Source organism: Copadichromis virginalis, linkage group LG8 (genome assembly GCF_057382275.1).
Source record: "Copadichromis virginalis isolate Kocher_CV1m ecotype Utaka linkage group LG8, C_Virginalis_male_GT1.1, whole genome shotgun sequence".
In the NCBI taxonomy this organism is placed as follows: domain Eukaryota; kingdom Metazoa; phylum Chordata; class Actinopteri; order Cichliformes; family Cichlidae; genus Copadichromis; species Copadichromis virginalis.
The window spans coordinates 18060307-18080928 of record NC_140625.1 but is presented as its reverse complement, the minus strand read 5'-3'; the positions used below and the strand labels follow the sequence as shown (position 1 = coordinate 18080928).

The 20622-nt window shown below is 40.3% G+C and overlaps 1 protein-coding gene across 1 annotated transcript; it reads right to left on the bottom strand.

Moving 5' to 3' along the window:
- Positions 1 to 20069, bottom strand: fra10ac1 (FRA10A associated CGG repeat 1). The gene is made up of 14 exons (XM_085466276.1): positions 19990 to 20069; positions 17905 to 17984; positions 17614 to 17706; positions 17340 to 17385; positions 17093 to 17169; positions 16820 to 16903; positions 16589 to 16673; positions 14293 to 14338; positions 5731 to 5844; positions 3399 to 3441; positions 2846 to 2979; positions 2199 to 2249; positions 1169 to 1253; positions 1 to 545 (listed from the first exon to the last, which is right to left on the bottom strand). Exons 1-14 carry the CDS (start codon positions 20005 to 20007, stop codon positions 503 to 505), a joined length of 999 nt encoding a protein of 332 aa, XP_085322402.1. The 5' UTR covers positions 20008 to 20069; the 3' UTR covers positions 1 to 502.
- Between the last annotated feature and the right edge of the window lie 553 nt (positions 20070 to 20622).

The window sequence follows — 20622 nt, the reverse complement described above, 5'->3', positions numbered from 1 at the left end:
TATGTGGTAATTGTCTTTATTTAAGCCAAGGTCTTTAATCCCCAGCAACATGTAGTTCCCCTCTGCAGTTAAAGATAATCCTTTTTTTTTTAAGGAGCAGAAGGTTTGACTCTTATGCAACACTTCACAAAACAATCATATATGCAGGTTTAGTTGCAAATGGGACTTAGGGACAAGGTTATTGAATTAAGACTTAATTAAGTTATGCATCATAAGCAAGGGGCAAGCTCCACGGCTGGAAAGAAAAAGAGCATTTCCTGTATGTGCTGGGTCGTAAAAAGGGACATTAAAATGGTAAAATTTGCAACATTAAAAACAAAAACAGATATAAAGAGAAGGTGACAGGGACAGGCCATGTAAACACGATGTTTATTTCATTGGCAGTAATGGAACTCGCAGTGAAATAAACCTACATACAGTCAAGACTCAAACAGAACACCTTTAAGTATTCAGAAGACACAGAAGTGTAGTCGCAGCAGGGAAGCCACTGATTCCAGCGGATTCAAAGAAACATGTCTTCAAAGTACTCATCAAACTCTTCCTCCCTGAAGAGACACAACAAGCAAAACACAGAAATGTAAGTTCCTGTCATGCATGATACTGACACAAACTGTTAGATGCTTCTTATGGGGGGACCCCAGCATAACTCGGTCAGTGTCAGTTTTCTATACAGCATAAAATGATGTTGACAACACTGATCCAGAACACAAACAAATACACAGTGAGGGGCAGAAGCAAGAGAGACTGAACATTTTTAAACAAAGCAAACAGACCTGAAATGCACTTAAGTTACTCACTATCGCTTTCTTGACTGAAAGTAGAACCCAATCTATACGAATGTCAGATTTGTAAGAGGCAGGTCTTTATGTTCTCCCTGACGTTATTTTATAATAACATCAAAAATATTCATTACACGGATTATAAAACCCAAACTAGCACAGCCAATATTTCGAGTAATAAGCCATTTGCTGCCAGTGAAATGGCTCAGAAGCATTACCATCATTATCCTATCAAAGCTCGGTGGAAGTTGACATAAACGTGTTCAAGATTTTGTGAGCAGCTTTACGCAGTGTGTGCAAGCAGCTCTCATAGTGCTATATAGACAGCAGTAACCCATGTAACTGTGACAAACGGGAAGCTTAAAACGAGCACTAACTGTTAACCTCACCTCGACTTTTCCTCCACTGCAGGGGCAGGTCCTCGCCAGTGGTCGCCTTCTGATTGGTCCTCTGGCTCATCCCCAGCGTCAGAGTCTAGTAGGAGAGTTTCAGAGAGCAGTCAGTCGCACTCACAGCAAAGAAAAACTGGGTCAACCGGTAACCTTTGCACCTTTGGACACTCTGACCACCAGTAGGCAACGGGTGAAGTGTCTTGCCCAAGGACACAACGACCGAGACTGTCTGAGCCGGGGCTCGAACTGGCAACCTTCCGATTACAAGGCGAACTCCAAACTCTTGAGCCACGATCACCTCTTTAGGTCTTTAAATAGAGAAAGACCTCAGTTAGAGGAGTGGAGTGTTTTGACCCAAATCACCTCCATCATGCGCATAACACACCCACTGAAACCCTTTATTAATATAAATATAAAGAGTTGATGTTTTCCTTTAATTTGTCACTCATATAGCCTCTGATCAACCAGTGAATGTTTAGGAAGTAAACTCTAAACCCTGCAGAAACAAAATAGTTCTTCTTCAAGAACGTGGCCTATTTCCTCCTTCACAAATTTATTCAGAAACAAGTTTTGGCAGGTTGTAGTAGACAAATATGTTATCAGCATAAGCCACTAATTATGTGATGCTATACTGGGCCAAAGCAGCATATTTTTCCATTCATTTTCCCTGGCATTAATATAAAGTTTCTAGGGCACAAAGTGCTTCCCTGATATTAAAAATCTCTCCCCCCTCTTTGAAAGTGCTGCTTATACATTACACTAAATACCAGAGTCGGAAATTTAATCTTCTCCAACCTTATACAATTGCTTTGAGCATGTGTGATGCAGAAAGAAAGCATAAGAGTTTTTGTGTATGGACCTGCATGTGGAACTCAGTGACATAACCTCAGAGTGTACACCTCCACCTACCAACACATTTATCCAGCCAGACCTTGGCTGAACAAACAGAACAGGGACAAGGGGGCAAAGTCATACCTCACTTCATGCTGTTTGTGGGTCTGTGTGCATCAGGCCATCGTGACATTACCTTTATCCGAGTTTTGCAATTCCTCTGAGCTGCTGGAAGAGGTGGAGCGATCTATAGAGAAACACAGAGAGGCAACGATCAGAGTCACAGCTACCGGCCTTTGCTGACCTTAATGAACACTTTAAAAATACTATGTGCATGACTTGCCACACTGTTGGCCCCACAGTGGAGAGACACCCTTCAACTGTGTTATGAGCGTTAACATTGCACATTCTGTCCACCAGAGGGCACTCTGCATGCAACTTCCCTGCTGGCAACACATTTTGCATAATTGCTAAAAACATAAACCTGACTCCTACAGCACCACCTATGGGTGCAGTACTTCCAGTTTAATGTGGTGGGGGAGGATAAACTGTATGTTTTTAGTTATGAATGTTTTTGCTGCACAAACAATTTAGTGAAAGAGGAAAAAACAGAACAAATAATAGCAGTTTTAAAGCTTGGAGCTCTTGTAATAAAATAAGATGAGATCAAATGGAAATTATGGCAACAACAAAAAAAACTAAATGTCAAACACAAAAGAAAAGTTGGTATTACATAATTTCGAAGAACATAATGCAAACAAGGTTGTTCCCAAGGGTATTTTTTTCATCCTATTACTGTTCTAAAGGAACGTTTATTCAGAAAGAAGAGCAGAGGAGTTTTACCTCGGTGCTTCTTGTGTTTGTGCTTCTTCGAATGTGACGACGATCTCTTTTTCTTCTTTGCTTTTGCTTTCGCTGGCTTCTGGTTCTGATCCAAGAGCATTTCAGTCTTTGCTTTTGCTTTCACCTCCTTCCTCCTGAACAGAATCACAAATTGACCAAACCGTCAGCCAAGTCACTGTTTCAAATGCTATTACGTGAAACCCTTCGTGTGGGTTGAATGGCACATCCAAAACACGAGTAAACTGCGGCTTTAATGAAAACATCTAATACAAGACTTCCAGCCATCCTTCAGCAGCTAAAGCGACGCTATAATGCACACAGCTGCTTCCAGATTCAAAAAACTGTGATAAAATCATGACACTCTGGTAAGGTCAGACAGGAGATATGAATCATGTTTTGAATTCTAAACCTCTGCAAGCAACAAAACAACACGTGCTGACTGTCCATGGTGAACTGGCCTACTTTTAGCAGACGAGCGCACTCTCAGAAATCAGTCTTCACGGGCAAACAGAGCTACATGTTCATGAAAAAGGCGAAGTGAAAGTCGGCTTACTTGTGATGGTAGTTGAGTTTGAAAGAACATTCAGGGCAAAGTCCTAGAACAGAAACAACACGACATATTCATATCTATTGTAGCGGCTCTAAAAATAGATCCACTGTTACTCCTGCGATTGTTATTATAGTGACAGTGTCAGGGTGCTTCTGTGTTAATGCTCACACTTTTTGTAACTACTAGTGGTTGAAAATGATGCTTCTATAGAAGATACAGTAACTGCAGCATCACCCCGGTGTACACTTAGAAAATGTTCAACCTGATTCATATGCAGTGCTGAGTCTTCAAAAGTCTTGAGTCACCATTCATTTCTTTATATTTGGCTTCCAAGAAGCTTCCATTTCCAGAGGAACGTTTGTTTTTTTTTCAAGCAATTTAACACTGAACTCTGAATAATTCCCATGTGGGAAAAGTCACCTCACCCAACCGATGGACCAATATTAGTACCTATACATGACACACAGCTTTATCAAAGGACAGATTTAAAATTGTTAAATATGTATCCCGTCGCAAAAACACATAACTAATTGTCATTTCCTTAGTCGAATTGATGAAAAAAAGCAAAAATGACACAATTTGATCAAAGCTAACACCATTCAAGACGCAGTAACTTGAGCCTGGGTTCGAATCTGACCTGTGGCCCTTTGCTGCGTGTCTTCCCTCCTCTGTCTCCACCATCGCTATCTAATAAAAAAATGTTAAGAGTCATTAAGTAGTAATATTTTTGCTGGAAGCTATTAGCTTAAACCTTGGCATATCCCAGCATGTTATGCAATGTGTCCTTAAAAAAAAATTCAATCAAACTGGACAAAAGGAAAGGGATGATCTGGACAGAGAACAGAACAAAAGCAGCCAACATCTGAAGAAGAGCCTTGAATGTCCTTCAAGAAGCCTGGGGAACTATTCGTGAAGACTACTTAAAGAAAAGAGAAGAAAGCCCGAATAAGAGAGTTCAGGCTGTGTTGAAGAATAAAGGTGGTCACACCAAATATTGACTTTCAAGCTTGTTAGAACTGTACAAACTCTCTTTTTTGCACATTTTTAATAGATCTATGGACCCATTTTCCTCGCTACATATAAAGAAAATAGCGGTGGCTCAAGATTTTTGCTCAGCAGTCTATAACAGTATTGCGCACATACAAAGTAGGGGTGGGGGAAAAAAATCGATACTGTGTAGTATCGTGATATTTTGTTTGCTAATAATGTATCGATACAGGGACAGCAGAAATCGATATTTTGTTACAAACAATTTTTTCTCTGAAGTCAACATGCTCTGGAGTCAGAGCATGTTGACTTCAGAGCATGTTGATCCTTTTTCTGAGCAAGAGTCCTGACATTCCTTCACTGTCCAAATGTGTTTAACTTTTTTTTTTGGCAGCAATAAACATGACAGTTTACTTATTTTAATTTAAGACATGTTTAATTTTAATTAAGTTTAAAACTTTTTTATTTAATGTAAAATTATATTTTTTTTTAATTTACTTTCAAATTCTTCAGTTGCTGAAGGGGCTGCATAGTTTTCATAAATTGCATAGTTCAGAATAGCTATAATTGTACCAGATGGTTGCATTCAGTTAAGTTGGACTAGACTGTAATACAAACCGTTCAGTTTGTCAACAATAAAACTGACTGAAATGAGAGAAAGACTGAGTGCGAGACTTTGATATTAGATAAAATGAATATTGATAAAGTTTACCTTTATGTGCAGAATTTAAATATCGCAAAATATTTTTTAAAAATCGCAATAATATCGTATCATGCGTTAAGTATTGTGATAATATCGTATCGCGAGTTGTATGGTGATTCCCACCTCTAATACAAAGGGAATGCTGTTGATAAAAATGAATCATCTGTGTATAAACTACAGAGAAGAAAGCACGAAAGAACCCGGTGGAGCTCATGTTTTTCTCCCAAAACACAAAAAAAGATTCCTAATAACTCTGCTCATGAACCAATGCATCATCATCCTTATGGATCATATTTTTCCAGTAAAGCTGAGGCACTGGGGTTGCCAAATCACGTTTCATTACTGTTTAAACAATAGGGACTGTCTAAAGAATGAATTTTAATTTGGCACAAAGTGGGATTTATTTTTTCTTGTGAGGAGAAAGAACCTGGACGTGACCTGTAAGACCAGCTTGTTAAAAGTCTTTCATTTCCTGCTTAACTGACTCCTCCAACTACAGTAATTATTTTCAGCAGTATAATAACCTGAAGGGGGATCATTATGACTAAGGTCATAGATAGGGACCATTTGCTGGGCCACAGCCACACCTTTTCCAAAAAATGAGGCTATAAAATAAAGAGATAATTCTCTTCTTTTTTTCCTTACTGAGTTTGACCAGTGCGTTTCTCTTCTCCCCGTGTTCAACGTAGGCAAAATTCACCTCCCAGCTTTTGAGGCCTTCCTCCTTCTCGCAGTGCTTGTTTCCACACTGGAACTGACCTGGAACGTGAAGAAGCTCACATGTACAAATCTGAATATTTCACATGTTTACACTCATGCCCGCTTTTTTCTGTAAGCTCTCTTGTTAACACCAATTCATGAAGCAAAGAAATGCATTTTTAATTGATATAATTACTGAGTGAGGGCTCGAACAAACTGCAGGCAACTTGTGAATTATCGTGTGAAATTCTAACCTTTACACTAGAAAAGCGAACAGAATAAGAAGGATGTGTTTTAGTAGTGACAGACTAAGAATCTCCAAAAAGATTCTGTCAGACAACCTTCAAACCCTACTGCTCACTTTTACCCACCGCAGTCTATCTCTACACCCCTTCCTCCTTATCCCCTTTCTCCTTCTCATCTCCCTTTCTTCCCCTCGTCTCATCCCTTCAGGCCTCCCTCCAGCCGCTGTACAGGCTGCCTGTTATCCCCAGAGGAGCTTAAGGTGGCATTGATCTGGTCTCCGGGGTTCCTCCAGATTGCAGCAGAGGGAGCGAATGCGTCAGAGCCATCCAGTCTTGGCACGAATTCCTAACTCCGTGAAAGGAAAGTGATGCCTGCCCTCACCTGGAAAGGATTGCGACTCTGTAAACATTCAGGTGAGATGACGCAGGGCTCGTGGACTCGGGCCACTTTGAGCCGTAGGGCGGACTCTCTCTTCACGTGCTGTATGAGATTAAGATTCAGTGACGTCAGCTTAGAAGAAGACACTTCTGGCTACGGTTCAAATGAGGTTTACTTGAGTTTATGTGTCAGGGGAAGACACTGTACTTACAAAAGAGACCCGTGAAAGAATCCAACAATTTCCAGTCAAAACACAAATATCAACTCCTCGGTGATGTCACAGAGAACGTCAGGATGTCACTAAAAGTATTTATATTACTCGAAAATGTCAGCATATCCTGTTCCTGTGACCTCAATGACGATCACGATGCCTATGGAAAAAAATGATTTTCTTATCTGTTGTTAAAGCCGGACGTAACATGTGTAAAGAAAGTCTCTAAAAGGTTCTGCTTTGCATATTAAAAATAAAGAAGCGCCCTTGAACATCATTCTGATTCCCCTTGCTCCCTTTGAGAAGCAGCTCAGTGTAAAACAGAGAAGAATGTGATTTATTCGAAGGTTACAACATGGAGCGTTCGAATGTGTGGAGCCCTCCAGCTACACACAAATGTGACCCTGGGAGAGTGGAGCCAATATAAATCTGTTTCCAGGCAATTTCTTTGACAAATAAATGTCAAAAACTAAATACAATCAAGGCCAGGAAGTAGTTTGTCAACGTATTTCTGATAGTTTTCAGTCCCTGGGCCCAGAAATTTCACACTTGAAACCTTACAACAAGTCCCTGGTACTGTATTTGGAAAACTGGTTTAAAACAAAAAACTGGGATGCAGAGAGAATTGCTGCTTTATAAAACAAGTTTTATACACAGTGATAAAACTGTGGTGGCCTGACCGGGGTGGCACACCGCTTCTTTTTACCCAAAGCCAACTGCGGTAAGCTTTTAAAAAAAACTGACGGATGGATGCGAGCTATATCGGATTTTCTGGTGAAAGAAAAGAAGGATTTCAACTGTTGAGAGGCGCCAGGTATTTTTTTTTTACACATCAGGTGAGCCTCACGTGCCACATGAAAGAGAAAAAGAAAAAAGCCGATGAATCCAGTTAGGAGAGGAAACTCCGGTCCTCCTACGTCATTGGTTAATAATGCCACCAGCCAGCGACCCGAGATCAAGACGGATAATTACCACAGGACAGATGGGTGCACGATTAACACTAACTTAATGATGTAAAAGGGAGTGACCTGAACTAGCGTGCATTCACTTTTTATTCACTCTTGGATAACTGCCAAGTCCACACGATGATGCGAAATGACACATTTGTCTGGGTTTTTCCCCCCTTCTATCAAAGGGATTGCTATCAGACCGGACGTGCCGCGCTGGGTTAGACAAAAAAGATCCAATCCACTTTCATGTAAAGCTACAACAAGGGAGCCAATTAACTTAGATTAGCACCGTGTGGAACTTCTGGAAACACACATTAGCAGAGCTGCACACAGAACCACACCTTAGTCTTGCTGTTCATTTTCCCCTGTGGTCACTAGCGGTGCTGCAGTAAAAAATAAAAAAAATAATTCATTAAAAATCCCCTGCAGCCAGAAAAGGACTCTGGCCAAAGACCACTATTATGAAAAACTATTTACAGGACACAACCAACTGAGCACAAACATGGACAGTTTTTCTCTTCTTATAAGGGCTTGGCAGGCATCCAGCTGAGCGAAGTCACTGAACACACTTAAAAGTCTAACACATCAATCCCATAAAAACTTTTTCTTAAAATCACAAATACCAATGCTTGTAGTTTGTTTTCTTTTACTTTTTAATTAGTAAGATGAAGGGATTTTGATTTTCTATGGACAGAATTTCTAGGCGCAGCCAGGTTGCGGAGCGTCTCTGCGTTTGTGGGCTCAGGATCTCATCTCTGTGTTTTGTGGACTATCTGGCTATGTTGGCTTCATGAGAAGGTGGCGTGAAACTCGCAGCGGAACGGTTCGAGGTCACTTGTGAGGACAGTGGGAATGAGAATTAGCACCTCCAAGTGTGACGCCAGATAAAGGTAGAGTGCCCACTCTGGGTCTGGACGAATTGGTGCCCCAAGCGGAGGAGTTGTTCCCAAGCGAGGGGAGGGTGGAGCGGGAGATTGACAGACGGACTGGTGTGGTGCCAGCAGTGATGCGGGCACTGTAGCAGTCGCTCGTGGTGAAAACAGCGACGCTGTCGATTTACTGGTTGAGCTATGTTCACACCCTCACCTATGGCTACGAGCTCTGGGTAGTGACCAAAAGAATGAGATCGAGTAATTGGCTTTAAAGGGTGGCTGAGTTCTCCCTTAGAAATAAGGTAAGGAGCTCAGTCATTCGGCAAAGGTTTGGAGTAGAGCCGGTACTTCTCATTATTAAATGGAGCCAGTCGAGGTCGTTTGGCATCTTGGACGCCTCCTAGGCGAGGGCACACCTAGGACATGCTCTCTCGGCTGGCTTGGGAACACCTTTGTGTCCCCCCCACCCAGATGAGCTGGAGGATGTTAGCAGAGAGACAGAGAGAGAGGCTGCTTAGACTGCTACTCCTAAGAGGCAGCAAACAGACTGATGAATAGAGATGAAGAGATGCTGGCAGGCGGACTTTATTGCCATAAGACAAACAGACAGAGAGATGATACACGTCAACTCCTGTTTCTTAGGGTCAGGGCTGTAAGCAAAAGCAAATACGCAAGTTTCCCATAATGCTGACCTGTTTGTTTAATATCACGATCATCACAAAACTGCTTGTCACATGCAACAGCTTCTACTGCTGCACAGTGAGCTGACTCTGTTCAAAGGTACATGGACTGTACTGTACTCTTAAATAACTCAAAATGACCCTTCAGATCATTTAGTGACTGAAAAGCCTGTGAGGATGCAGACTTCAGGTGGTCACTGTGAGTGTCTGCATCCGCTGTTGTTTTTCAGCTAAATCTTGATACTCACCAGGACTCTAACCTTGCCTATTCCCAAAGTAAAATGCCTTCAATAAAAGTGCAGCCTGTGGAAAATATATGGTTCCCTCAGGCAGACTTTTCAAATATTGGAAATGTAACTAGGAATCAGATGGATGCTTCTCTGACCACCCACTCCCACCTCTGATGCTTGATCAGGTTTAGCCTGCTTTTTGTTTTTATGGGGTCTGTCTTCCACAATGACTTTGAGTTCACTGCTCAGACTAAATAGCATTACAAAGTACTATGAAAGCATTCTATACTCTATCTGCACAAGAATATCTGTGTTACATCTACGTGTCCCTCTTTAAAACACAGAGAAATATTCAAATTTTGACATTTGTAGGGTACACTCTGACACTCACACTTTGAAACAATAGGAATGGAGACAGTGACACTGGCCGCTGTTAGACTGGGAAACTCTGAAAGCTTTGAGCACTGTCGGATAATGAGCTTCCACTTCTCACACTTAAAATACACTCAGTTACTTCTCTGGAGCTGATGTATTTTGTCTGGCAAATGAGAGCCCAGCAGGATATACTTACTACGTGCAAAGCCTGCCTAGAACACAGGCCGAGCCGAAGGAATCATTTAAAGCAACAGAAACGATCTCACCCCTTAAATTAAATTGGCTTGTCACTTTTGTTTTATTTAAATTGAAAGGAAACCACCAGGATGTAGGATAGTATATAACATTATTTGAATTTGCTCATTTAAGGGTGGAGTAGTTGCTTTATATGAACCTGACAACAACAAATAAATGTAGATGGAGCAGAGGCAGGATCAAACGTTTAGATAAGCAAACAGTAGAAAATCCAGGACAGAGCAAAATGAAATAAGTAAAAATGTGACACCAAACAATGAAAAGCCAAAAAAAGGAAACTGATTATCATATCAACTAAATCAGCATGTCATGGCACCCTTTTTGCGACCGTAAAATAATTAAATCAACCAATCTGTGGTTGCCTGGTAACTGCACTGAATTTTTTCACTGCAAGTTGCTGCAGTGATCAGTTGGTCGCCCACAGTTTGAGCCTGCAACACCCACAGCGTGTGGTCGACAGCTTTCAAACGCAAAACAGTTGCATAGGTTGCCAGTTGGGAGGCAACTTGTCTCAAAACAGTTGCAGACTGACTGCGACTGATTGTGACTCTCTGTGACAGATTGGTGAAGGTTTGCAAATAATCTCATTTACAAACGCACACAGATTGACCCCAGCTGATTATTGGCAATGTGCGCCAGTGAGAACAGCTTTACAGTAGTTGACTTGACTTAGCAGATCCCAGCAGTAATTTTAATTTGATATTATATAACACTTGTGGAGGAATTTCTGGCTAAACTCTGAATGTTAGAAACATCAATTTCTGTGTCTAAACAGCAGATTTTTGCAATACAACACAGTTCATTGCCCTATTATCATAAACAGATTGGGGTCAAGTTAGCAATTGCATGCAATCAATTGCAAACTAATAACATCTTAATGTGGTTTTAACGCCAGTGATTGCAAGCAGTCGCAGACCTGGCCCTAATTTTGTTTTGCCAGTCTTCAACCACTCATTGAAGTGTGACAGTAGTATAATGCTAAAAGTGGCTTCACATTTCGGCTACCAGTGGCATTTATTCCAAGGCAGCAGAAGCTGGGTCAAACCTAACTCCTGCTGTGTCAGTGTGTACCCTGACAGGAGGCCCACCTACAACAACCTAGCCTCAGCTATTTTGTTTATGTTTTTATTCTTGAACTTTAAAGTAACTGTCTTCTGATTGGCTGCCCCGCATATTTAAAAATGAACAGCAAGTGGTTCATGCTTGTGTGTTTGCAGTCAAGAGCACGAAAAAAAAAAAAGATGTTCATAGCAGTCTCGACTCATTTTCTGAAACTTTGCTCATTGTTTATATGAATATGTCACTATTGCAATGCTATCCATATCTATCTCATAGGCAGAGGGTGAATACATGTCCATGTACCCTCCATGGAAAGCCACAGTCCACAGTTATACTCGCTTGTATGCAACCAAGTATAACTCTAGAAGTTTTCATGCTACTCTCCCAAACACAAATGACAACTTCTGTTTAGAAAAAAAAAAGAAAACCAAGAAAGTACCTTTAAGATCTGTTAATATGAGACATTTGTAGCTTTCTGTTATATTCAACTACAGGAATTCATGTGGAACTTTCAGAAGTATAAAGGCACTGAGATGAGAGAAAGTTATCAGCAAGGACTAGAAGTACATCTCATTCTTCAAAAAAATCGGCAGCAAGATTCCAGTGGGAGGATAACCTGTGAACCCCCCCAAAAAGAAGAGAGAATGAAACCTTTTGGTACTGTGCACTCCTTGATCCAATATAACACTATAGCAATGAAAAGAAAGGTCAGTGTTCTTCGTGATCCAACCTTATTGCATTATCCACCAGCATGATCTGAGGTGCACAGAAAGCAGCGATGATAAGGGGATGGTTTCCAAAAAAGGTATTCATGCCAGAGCAAAAGTAAAAAGTGGCCATCGGAGGTGGTACAAGATCAGTTTAATTGACGGGAAGCAGTACTACACGAGCTCGGACTAGCAACACTTAGTCCAAGTGGAACTGCTGGTAATTGAACAATAAATCAAAAACATTCACGTTGATGACTCGCCAACAGATTGTTGCCAAGATTCAAGTGTCTGTGATTGATGACACCCTATATCAGCTTACAAATCAAATCAAACTCATGTTACACTCAATCCATGACAAAGATTTGCACCAGTGTATTCTTCACGTCTGAACGGGGGCGTCAGGCCCAACTTACAGAATTTATTTAGTATTGATCTCACTGGAGAGGGTTTAGAGTCCCATGCTCTAAACAGTACTTAAGGAGCATGTCTCTAGTAATTATTAATGTCCACAAATCACAGCTGAGGCAGCTAAAGTGCAGTGCATCTGACCTAATCTAATCCCACTTCCTGTAGAGTACTGCTACATGGCTTGAACTGTCAGAGTCCAAGATTACACTGTCTTAATCCGGAACAACATATTGGTTTAGTCAGCTTTCCCAGACACGCTGTTTGTGTGTTTGTGAGGTTGTACTGGTATAAACATAATTATAATAATAATTTAAATGTTAAATGACTCTGCATATGTGTATGTGTGTATATGAGATTGTGTATGTGTGTGAAGCTCACTTTATTAATGAGCTGTCAAGGCAGGCTCCCTTGCTGAGCAGCAGCTATTGTCCTTCCAGGTAAACTTATAAATACCACTGTCACACAAACGCAGCGGTAGACAGAGAGGTGTGTACTAATCCTGAGCAATAATAGCAACAGTAATCATGGAACCACTGCCAAACCATCAAGCTAGTCCAGCGCTATCAGAAAGCTACAGTGTTGGGTATCAATGGACAGATTAATCCGCGGCTGCTTAAGATGGGAAGCCACAAGCAAACACGGAAAGAAAATTCAGATGAAAGGTCAAATCGTTTAAAGATTTATGACGCCATTCTGGAGAGCCATAAAGTCAAACCAAATTGCAGCAGGCAGATTTTTTTAAAGAGCCTGACATGTGGAGAGACTCCTGAAGGGAAGCACCAATCATAGCTGATGTACTGCTGTGTGAATTGTCTTTATCTCTGTCTCCATCTAGTGGAGAAGGATGTGAGGTGTGGGTGAGAAAGCTATAATCCCACTTCACTATGGTTCACTGAGGTTCACTAAAATGTGAATTTAGAGCATCACTGCAAGCAAAAACGTCACAAATAGTGATTAAAATATCTCCAACACCTCCCTGAATCCGGACTTTATGTCAGCATTACATAGAATATTATGCAATAAGGATTCAGTTCCAGCCTCTTGATTAAATCGGATCTCTTTGCTCAACAAGTATGCTTTTTACTGCAATTTAAGATCACTTCTCCCCTTAGGGCTCGTCACAGCAGATCATCTTCCTCCCTTCACCCTATCACCACCACCGCCCTGCATATCCTACATGCTGCCTTTCCTGTCTTCCTCCCCTCACTCAACCAGTCGTGGCAGATGGCTTCCCCTCCCTCAGCCTGGTTCTGCTGGAGGTTTCTTCCTGTTAAGCGGGAGTTTTTCCCGTCCCACCGTCGCCTTGCTCAAAGGGGGTAGTCTGATTACTGGGGTTCATTATTAACCTCCTAGGACCTACATATGTGGGTTATTTAGACCAAAATACTCAATTTTGCTCTACAAGGGCCTGATATCCACTTACAAGGACATTATACTGCTACTGTTCTATCAAAATTTTAAATGAATATCCTCATATGTGGCTCTTATTTTTCTTAAAAACAAAAATAAGGTAAAAAAAAAATAATCTGGTAATTCTTTGTTTTTACACTCATCGGGCCCCAATCAGCCCAAATACCAAAGAGAAATTAAAAATGCATGACGTGGAAGAGTTCGGGTCTTAGGAGGCTAATATTGCGTATTACTGTATTATTGTAGGGTCTTTACCTTACAATATAAAGTGCCTAATTTCTAATCTTGTCCATCATGATCACTCCCATTTAAAAATATAAGCATCTCCAGCTTGGCTTCTTTCTACCTTTTGTTCTTCCTTCTGTCACAAATCACCCCTGACACTCGTCTCCACCCACTCCACCCTGTGAGCTCTGCATTATTTTGGATGGTTGACCCCAGGTATTTTATTCTACCTTCACTACCTTTGCTCCTTGCAGCATGACTGTTGCACCCGTCCCCTTTTCACACACACACACACACACACACACACACACACACACACACACCTACTCTGTGTTGCTTCAACTGACTTGCATCCCTCCTCTCCCCGCAGCATACCTCCACCTCTCCAGGCTGTTTTCCAGCTTATTCTCTTCCTTATTCTCACTACGAATCAAATGCAAGTGCTCGACACAGCAACATTAGCAGGACCATGCAAGCATATAACAGGTGTATGCCATACCTTTTCCAGAGACGACTTCATTCTCTGTCCGCCATCGAAATCCAAACTGTTGGGCACAGATTTTTTTAAATGAGCATAAATGAGCAAAATCATATACACGAAACCAACTAAAGCATCAGATCCATTTCCATCCATATAGCTTGCAAGCCATAGCTGTGTTGTTCCCACCTTTTAATGCTTATTAGTTTTCGAAGGCAGTTGGATCAGAAAAACAACTGAGAATATAAGGACTGCATATATTTGTGTTTATTCACCCATGCACTCTTATTATTAAATGCTGTGCATGCACATTAACTTGTTAATGTAAACACATCTATAGTAAGTGGTGTCCTTTTGACCCCACGTATTGCAACTCGCCCTTTATATTTTTATTCGTAGGCGTTTTAGAATAACTAGTGAATAAATCAAGTGCACAACCTTTTAGTGTTTAGCGGCTTGGACTTTTTAAATTGAAATGTTTCAATTTACCTACAGTGCCTCCGATAAACATAGATAATTCCAGGTATTGTGTATTGTGCGCCATGTCAGAGGTGTAAGCGTAAAAGAGATGTGTGCACAGAAAACTCATCAGCACAAATGCAGGAGATACTGAGTTGGGCCCCACGTGTGCCACTTTTCATCAGTTTTAAACATTGGCCTCGCTCCAAAAAGGCTCAGCGATCACTGGAGACAGAGCAGAGCGCCAGAACACATCATACCCCCAACTTCAGGCTAAAATGGGCTCGCTATTATGGAGATTAGTGAGACTTAGGTAATATTAACCTTTACACATGGCAACACTGCAGGGATAATTAGTGTAATCTTTTTTGGAATACTGGAGCAGGTCCTTGTAACGCTGATTGCTGAGGTATCTACAGGCACTGTAATGTTATCTTATAGCGCATGTAGGTGCGTTAGTGATAAATCGATTTCTAGGATTTAGAAATTGGTTCATAATTTTTGTAGTTTTGACTCCGTATACCACCAGAGTGGATTTGAAATCAAACAATCGAGATGCGACTGATCTGTGGACTTATTTTAATTGACAAAAAATAACATTAACCTATCAGGGGGACAGTAGAAAGTTTAGGAGTAGTGGACAGCTCAGCAACACTAAAAAGCCTGAAAGACCCACAGAAGATGGCTTTGACAGTGTTTCACAGTACAAATGGATAATGACCCAAAGTATGGTGCAAAAGCACCCTGAGAGTTTCATCTGATCTCAACTCAATGCAGCATGTTTTTCAGTTTAATGAAGATAAAGCTGAACGCAGAGAGACTCACAAACAAGCAGCAAACCGTGGAGGCTACAGTAAAATCCTGGGAGAGCATCTCAAGAATAGAAACAGCATTTGGTGACATCAGTGGGTTCTAGGCTTCAGGCAGTCATGGACTCTAAAGGAGTTTCGTCCAAGTATTAAAAACAATATTTATATTTAAAATGATGTCAGTTTGTCCAATTAATTTTGATCCTCCAAATATGAGAGACTCTGCATAAAAGAAATGAAAACATTTGTGTAAAAGCCTCCGAATTAAAGCTGAAGTCGGCACTTCCATCACATCTTGAGTGTTTGATTTAAAGGCAACTGCTGTGACGTTCAGAGGAAAGCCTCTGTCTCTCCAACAGATTCTGAACCTAACTGTGCAAGCAGTCACAACATTGTGAACCTGGAGATGTGTCCTGATCCTTTCCCTGTTTTACCTTCTGTTTACTTTGATTTTAACTGGCTGCTTGGTTAGATTTTGGGGAAAACAATGGCCCAAGTGTGTTACTAAGACATGCTATAGGGGGTTAAACTTGAGTTATTACCTTTTGGTAATAACTGACACATGTAGTTTACTACAGTATAGTAAATGTCATGTGTGCTTAAGTTGTCAGACTGTAATTATAATCCATTCGTTGACATAATGCAATAAATAAAACTACATAAGTAACATGAATATTACTCATGATTAGCTAACATTAGCATTCACTTTATATCAACTTTATACTAAAGTTTATTTAACTATAAATGTATAATTTATTAACCCCTGGGGGGTCTTAGAAAAATGCATACACTATCGGACCTAGAGCCACAAATCGACCCAAGACCCCCCAGGGGTTAAGCATGGTATCATGAAGTGCTACCTTCATTTGAACTGTAATTTAAGGTTTTAATTCCTGCACCTTGTGTGAAACTGCCTTTTTTTATATGACAATTTTTAAATGCTTTCAAATATTCAAAAATGCTATCATATCATACAGAAACTGCTTTACATAAGCTGTATTACTGTTTAAAAATTAATAAGAAATCAATTATATTTCCATTCCTCTCACCTTGTTTTCCTTGTATCTGCTGAGGTCAGCTATGCAGTATTCTTTAAACAGCTTGTCATAATACTTTTTGGCCAATTCTTTCTCCCTGCCACAGAAAAAACCCCACAAGCAACTAAGAAAATCAGCACACACATCATTAACTAACTTCTAATGTAACGTATAGACTTTTCGGAAGAGAACTGAACAGGTAAAAAACTAATTCATTATTACTGATGCCACTAAGTTGATCACCATGTCATGTCCTCCTCGTCCTCATCCCTCCAGAGGAAACGATGGTTTTCACGCAGCACGTCTAGATCTGTTTTGTCCTTGGCTCTACGGGGAATAAATGTAAAATGACAACGTTTATGAGCGCGCATAAACCGAAAAACAACTTCTGCAACTATCAATTTTAATGAAATGATTAACTGGATTGCAGTGATGCATAGACATATTGCCATTATTTTGCCTGGAGTGACAGAAGCTGACTGTTCCCCAGAGTTGACTGTGAGTAAGATTACTCACACTGAGCGCTTGAAGTCAACCATCTGTCCCCCGTAATACAGTATGTAATCACCGACAAACTTCTTGTGCCGCTCAAACTGGAGACATCTGCTTAAGGTCATTCTGTTGTTCAATGTTAACTTTTGCAACTGTAAACAGCCTAAAATTTCCCACCGCATCACATTTTAATATCTTAAAAAGTTACGTTTCATCAGCCTCTTCGTCGTCTACTCACAGCCGAAAGAAATGATAAATTGAGAAAGGATACGGCGTTCATGGATATCAGATGGGCTCGTCTGTTCCGGGCTTCTTCTCTAAACAAAACAAAAATATATATAAATATAAATGATGCATTTTTAATCAAAAAAAGACAAAAAAACAAAACAAGATCATGTGTGATAGCTTGCAAAGAAAAAACAATCCACTGAGAGCATTTAATCAGATTGGCCCATAAGAATTGACATTAACTGTAGTGTGCATAGGTAAAATGCGAGCAGCTAAAAGCTATTAGCACTTATTCGATCTGCTATTAGTCACCATACCTGTCCACTTCATTTGAGTGCAAGCTGCGGTGAGCCACCTTAGAGTGGCGACCTTTCTGAAACGGCTTCTGTAAGATTTCCTCCTCATGTTTCCTGTAGAAGGTACACATAATAGCAGAAAGCTTGTGAAAAAAATGGATTAAAAACACTTGTGTTTATTCATATTATCATCTGTACAATCCCATCTCATTTGGTCAGCACAGATACAGTACCAGGAGTTCAGTTGAGCCAAATGTGAATAAAGCGAAAAAGTATCATTGAGCCTAAATAATTCTGTAGCCTTCATTTGACCTTTTAAGGCCTCTCTGTGAGGACTCTCCCTGTCCATCTTCATCACTGAAGTCAGAGTCATAACCGCCGCCCCCGTGAACCTGAGAAAACACAGGAAGTGATTTGTGAATCATATCTGATGATTTGTGAATCATCCACACACTTTCTGGCAAAATTAGGCATATTAGTTAAAAAATGCATGCGTACACTTGTACTGTACATCCTAACTGTGAGACATGTATTGCAACTTGTGACACAAATAGGGTAATGACTGATCTTAGAGTAAACATGACACTATGTATTAACATCTGCTGCACACATATACACACACACATATATATAAAACCATTAAAGTATGCATTTCTGAATGAGGGAGGGCATTTTTGCATATTTCCTCTGATCAGTGCTTTCTGTGTCTGAAACAAAACAGACCCCATCAGTTTAAGTCAACTTTCTTTTGATTGTTGATAAAGAATGGGTTCAAACAGCAGGTGGACTGAGCTCCTATGTGCTTAAATTAACCATATTATAGATGGCTCCTCACTTTCACACCATAGAGACCCAAAGGTGGGGGAAAAAACATAAAACAGAAACTCGGCTGCAGCAGTCTCACCTCATTCTTTCAAACATTAATCATGTTTAATACTGTAAGGGTATAAATATAACAGAAAATAAAGAAAACAGGAAGCATAACAGGTCAGGTTTAAGTTAACTAGAACATATTCTATGCCTTTATAGTTTGATCCAGGTCAATTTTGTCTCAGGCCAAGCATTCCTTTATAATAAGTGTCTACAAGTTTCCTGTCTGACATGAATAAACAGAGAGTAGGAGAGAGATTTTATTGTTAGGTCTTTAGGTATTCACAACACTGTTTTTTGGAGAAAAGCATCTATTATCACATAATTGTCCGATATAATTAAGACATGAAAACATAAAAACTAGAATGATCCCATTCTATTTTATTCCACAAGTGCCGGCCTCCAAATTTAGTGGGAACACAGACAGTTTTCATGTCTCATGAATGTTTCGAGCTTCCATAAAATCATCTCTTCATTTATTTAACCCAGACTGGTTGATCTAAAAGTCCATCTTAATGGATATGGGATGAATTTGACCCAGTGTCTCGCCCCAAAAGTGATTGTCTGCTGAAAAAAATAATATCCGGTTGGCCTGTAATCTGTCAAACATGTCTGCATAGCTTGATGATATAAAGTCATTTCTACCCAGAAAACACATTCCTGTCACAAGTAGAAGCTGCAATCAATATTTGGAAATGTAAATTTTATATAGCCTTTATTTATCCATGTGAAAAGTTTCCTTGACATTAAAAATGTCTTTGTCAAGAAAGATCCTGCCTTGGGTGTAGCAATAAAAGTGCAACAAATATAACAAAATACCTCTATAGAGACATTTAAAGTGGCCAGAACGGTCTGTACTGATAATAATGTTGAACAAAAGGTTGGTACAATAATGCAGAGTCATAAAAATACTTTCAAAACAGGTCATTTCTTTATGTTATATGTAACCCCTTCAGAAATCTATTTGGCTGAAGCCTATTTATCAATATAAGCAACGATATTACCCATAGAACACACCCAGAAATCGGAAATCACATTTTAATGATGTAAAAAAAATTTGTTTTTGTGTAATTTATCTCTCAAAGTCACCAAATGTCTGGCTAAAGGAAGACAAATGGAGTAACTGTTACAACGAGAGACTATAGCTTTCCCTCACTCGGTGTGGCAGAGCAAGTGCTCAATGATGGATGAAATAGTGAATAAAGTGAGATATTTTGGAGGTCCCGTCATCAGAAACGAGCTATGACACTGTAGCAGGTGCACGGCGACTCTGACTGCTGTGAATTTCACGCAGGCACGCGCTTTAGCTCGTGCTTTGACCGCTTTGGACCTGTCACGCGCCACAGACACCGCTCATCCCTGACTGTGACCAGTGAAGCAGTCAGGAACCAACACGGCGTTAGTAGGCAGCACCGACACACGTATCTGTGAGGGGGATAACTGGCTGCTAACAACTACGCGAACGCGTCCTCACAGCCTTGTTTGCAAAAGAAGAGACGCGACTATATCGCATGTATAAAAGTTTACCTTCACAAGATCATCCATGGCTTCTTTTTTTCCTCCCTATGAACTGCCGCTGACTGTTTACAAAATGTAATCGCCATGTGATGACGTAGGAAGTAAGTCGCGGTATGATGACGCAGACCTACACGAATTATATTTAGAAGAATCTGAGAAAAATCAAGAAATAAGTCCAAGAATAATTTATCATTTCCTTTTTTTCTATGATTTTAAAGCTTACATTGGTTTGTAGTCAATAACGAGGCTCTAAAGTCTAATTCTGTGTAAGTGTAATTGGCTGATAACAGTTTCTTTAATCGGGCATCTAATTCTTTTCTAATTTATCAGTTTGTCCATCACCCAATTTATCTAATTAGCCATTTATCAGGGGGCAAGTCAGCGTCACCAGGTGAGATGAATAATCTATTGGGGATGAAAGGGGGTGCAGTACAACATCGAGCATCGACATTCATTTTAGAACAAATGGCCCAGTTACACGGATCAACCGGCAATTGATTCATATCGTTCACTTCCGCTGAGTGACACTGGAGAATGTATTTGAATTGTGGACGGAAAATAAAGAGGGCATTGTACTGTGTGAATGTTTTGAGTTTAATTCGGACTCGGGGTTATGAGTCAATCCGGGAACAAAAATGCAGT

What these genes read in the sequence shown, in the direction of transcription:
- fra10ac1 (XM_085466276.1), bottom strand. An exon ending in TCACAGAGAGGCCTTAAAAG is followed by an intron (nt 17,707 to 17,904) that starts GTCAAATGAAGG and finishes TACCTTCTACAG; the next exon opens with GAAACATGAGGAGGAAATCT. An exon ending in ATTGCAAAACTCGGATAAAG is followed by an intron (nt 1,254 to 2,198) that starts GTAATGTCACGA and finishes CTCTCCTACTAG; the next exon opens with ACTCTGACGCTGGGGATGAG.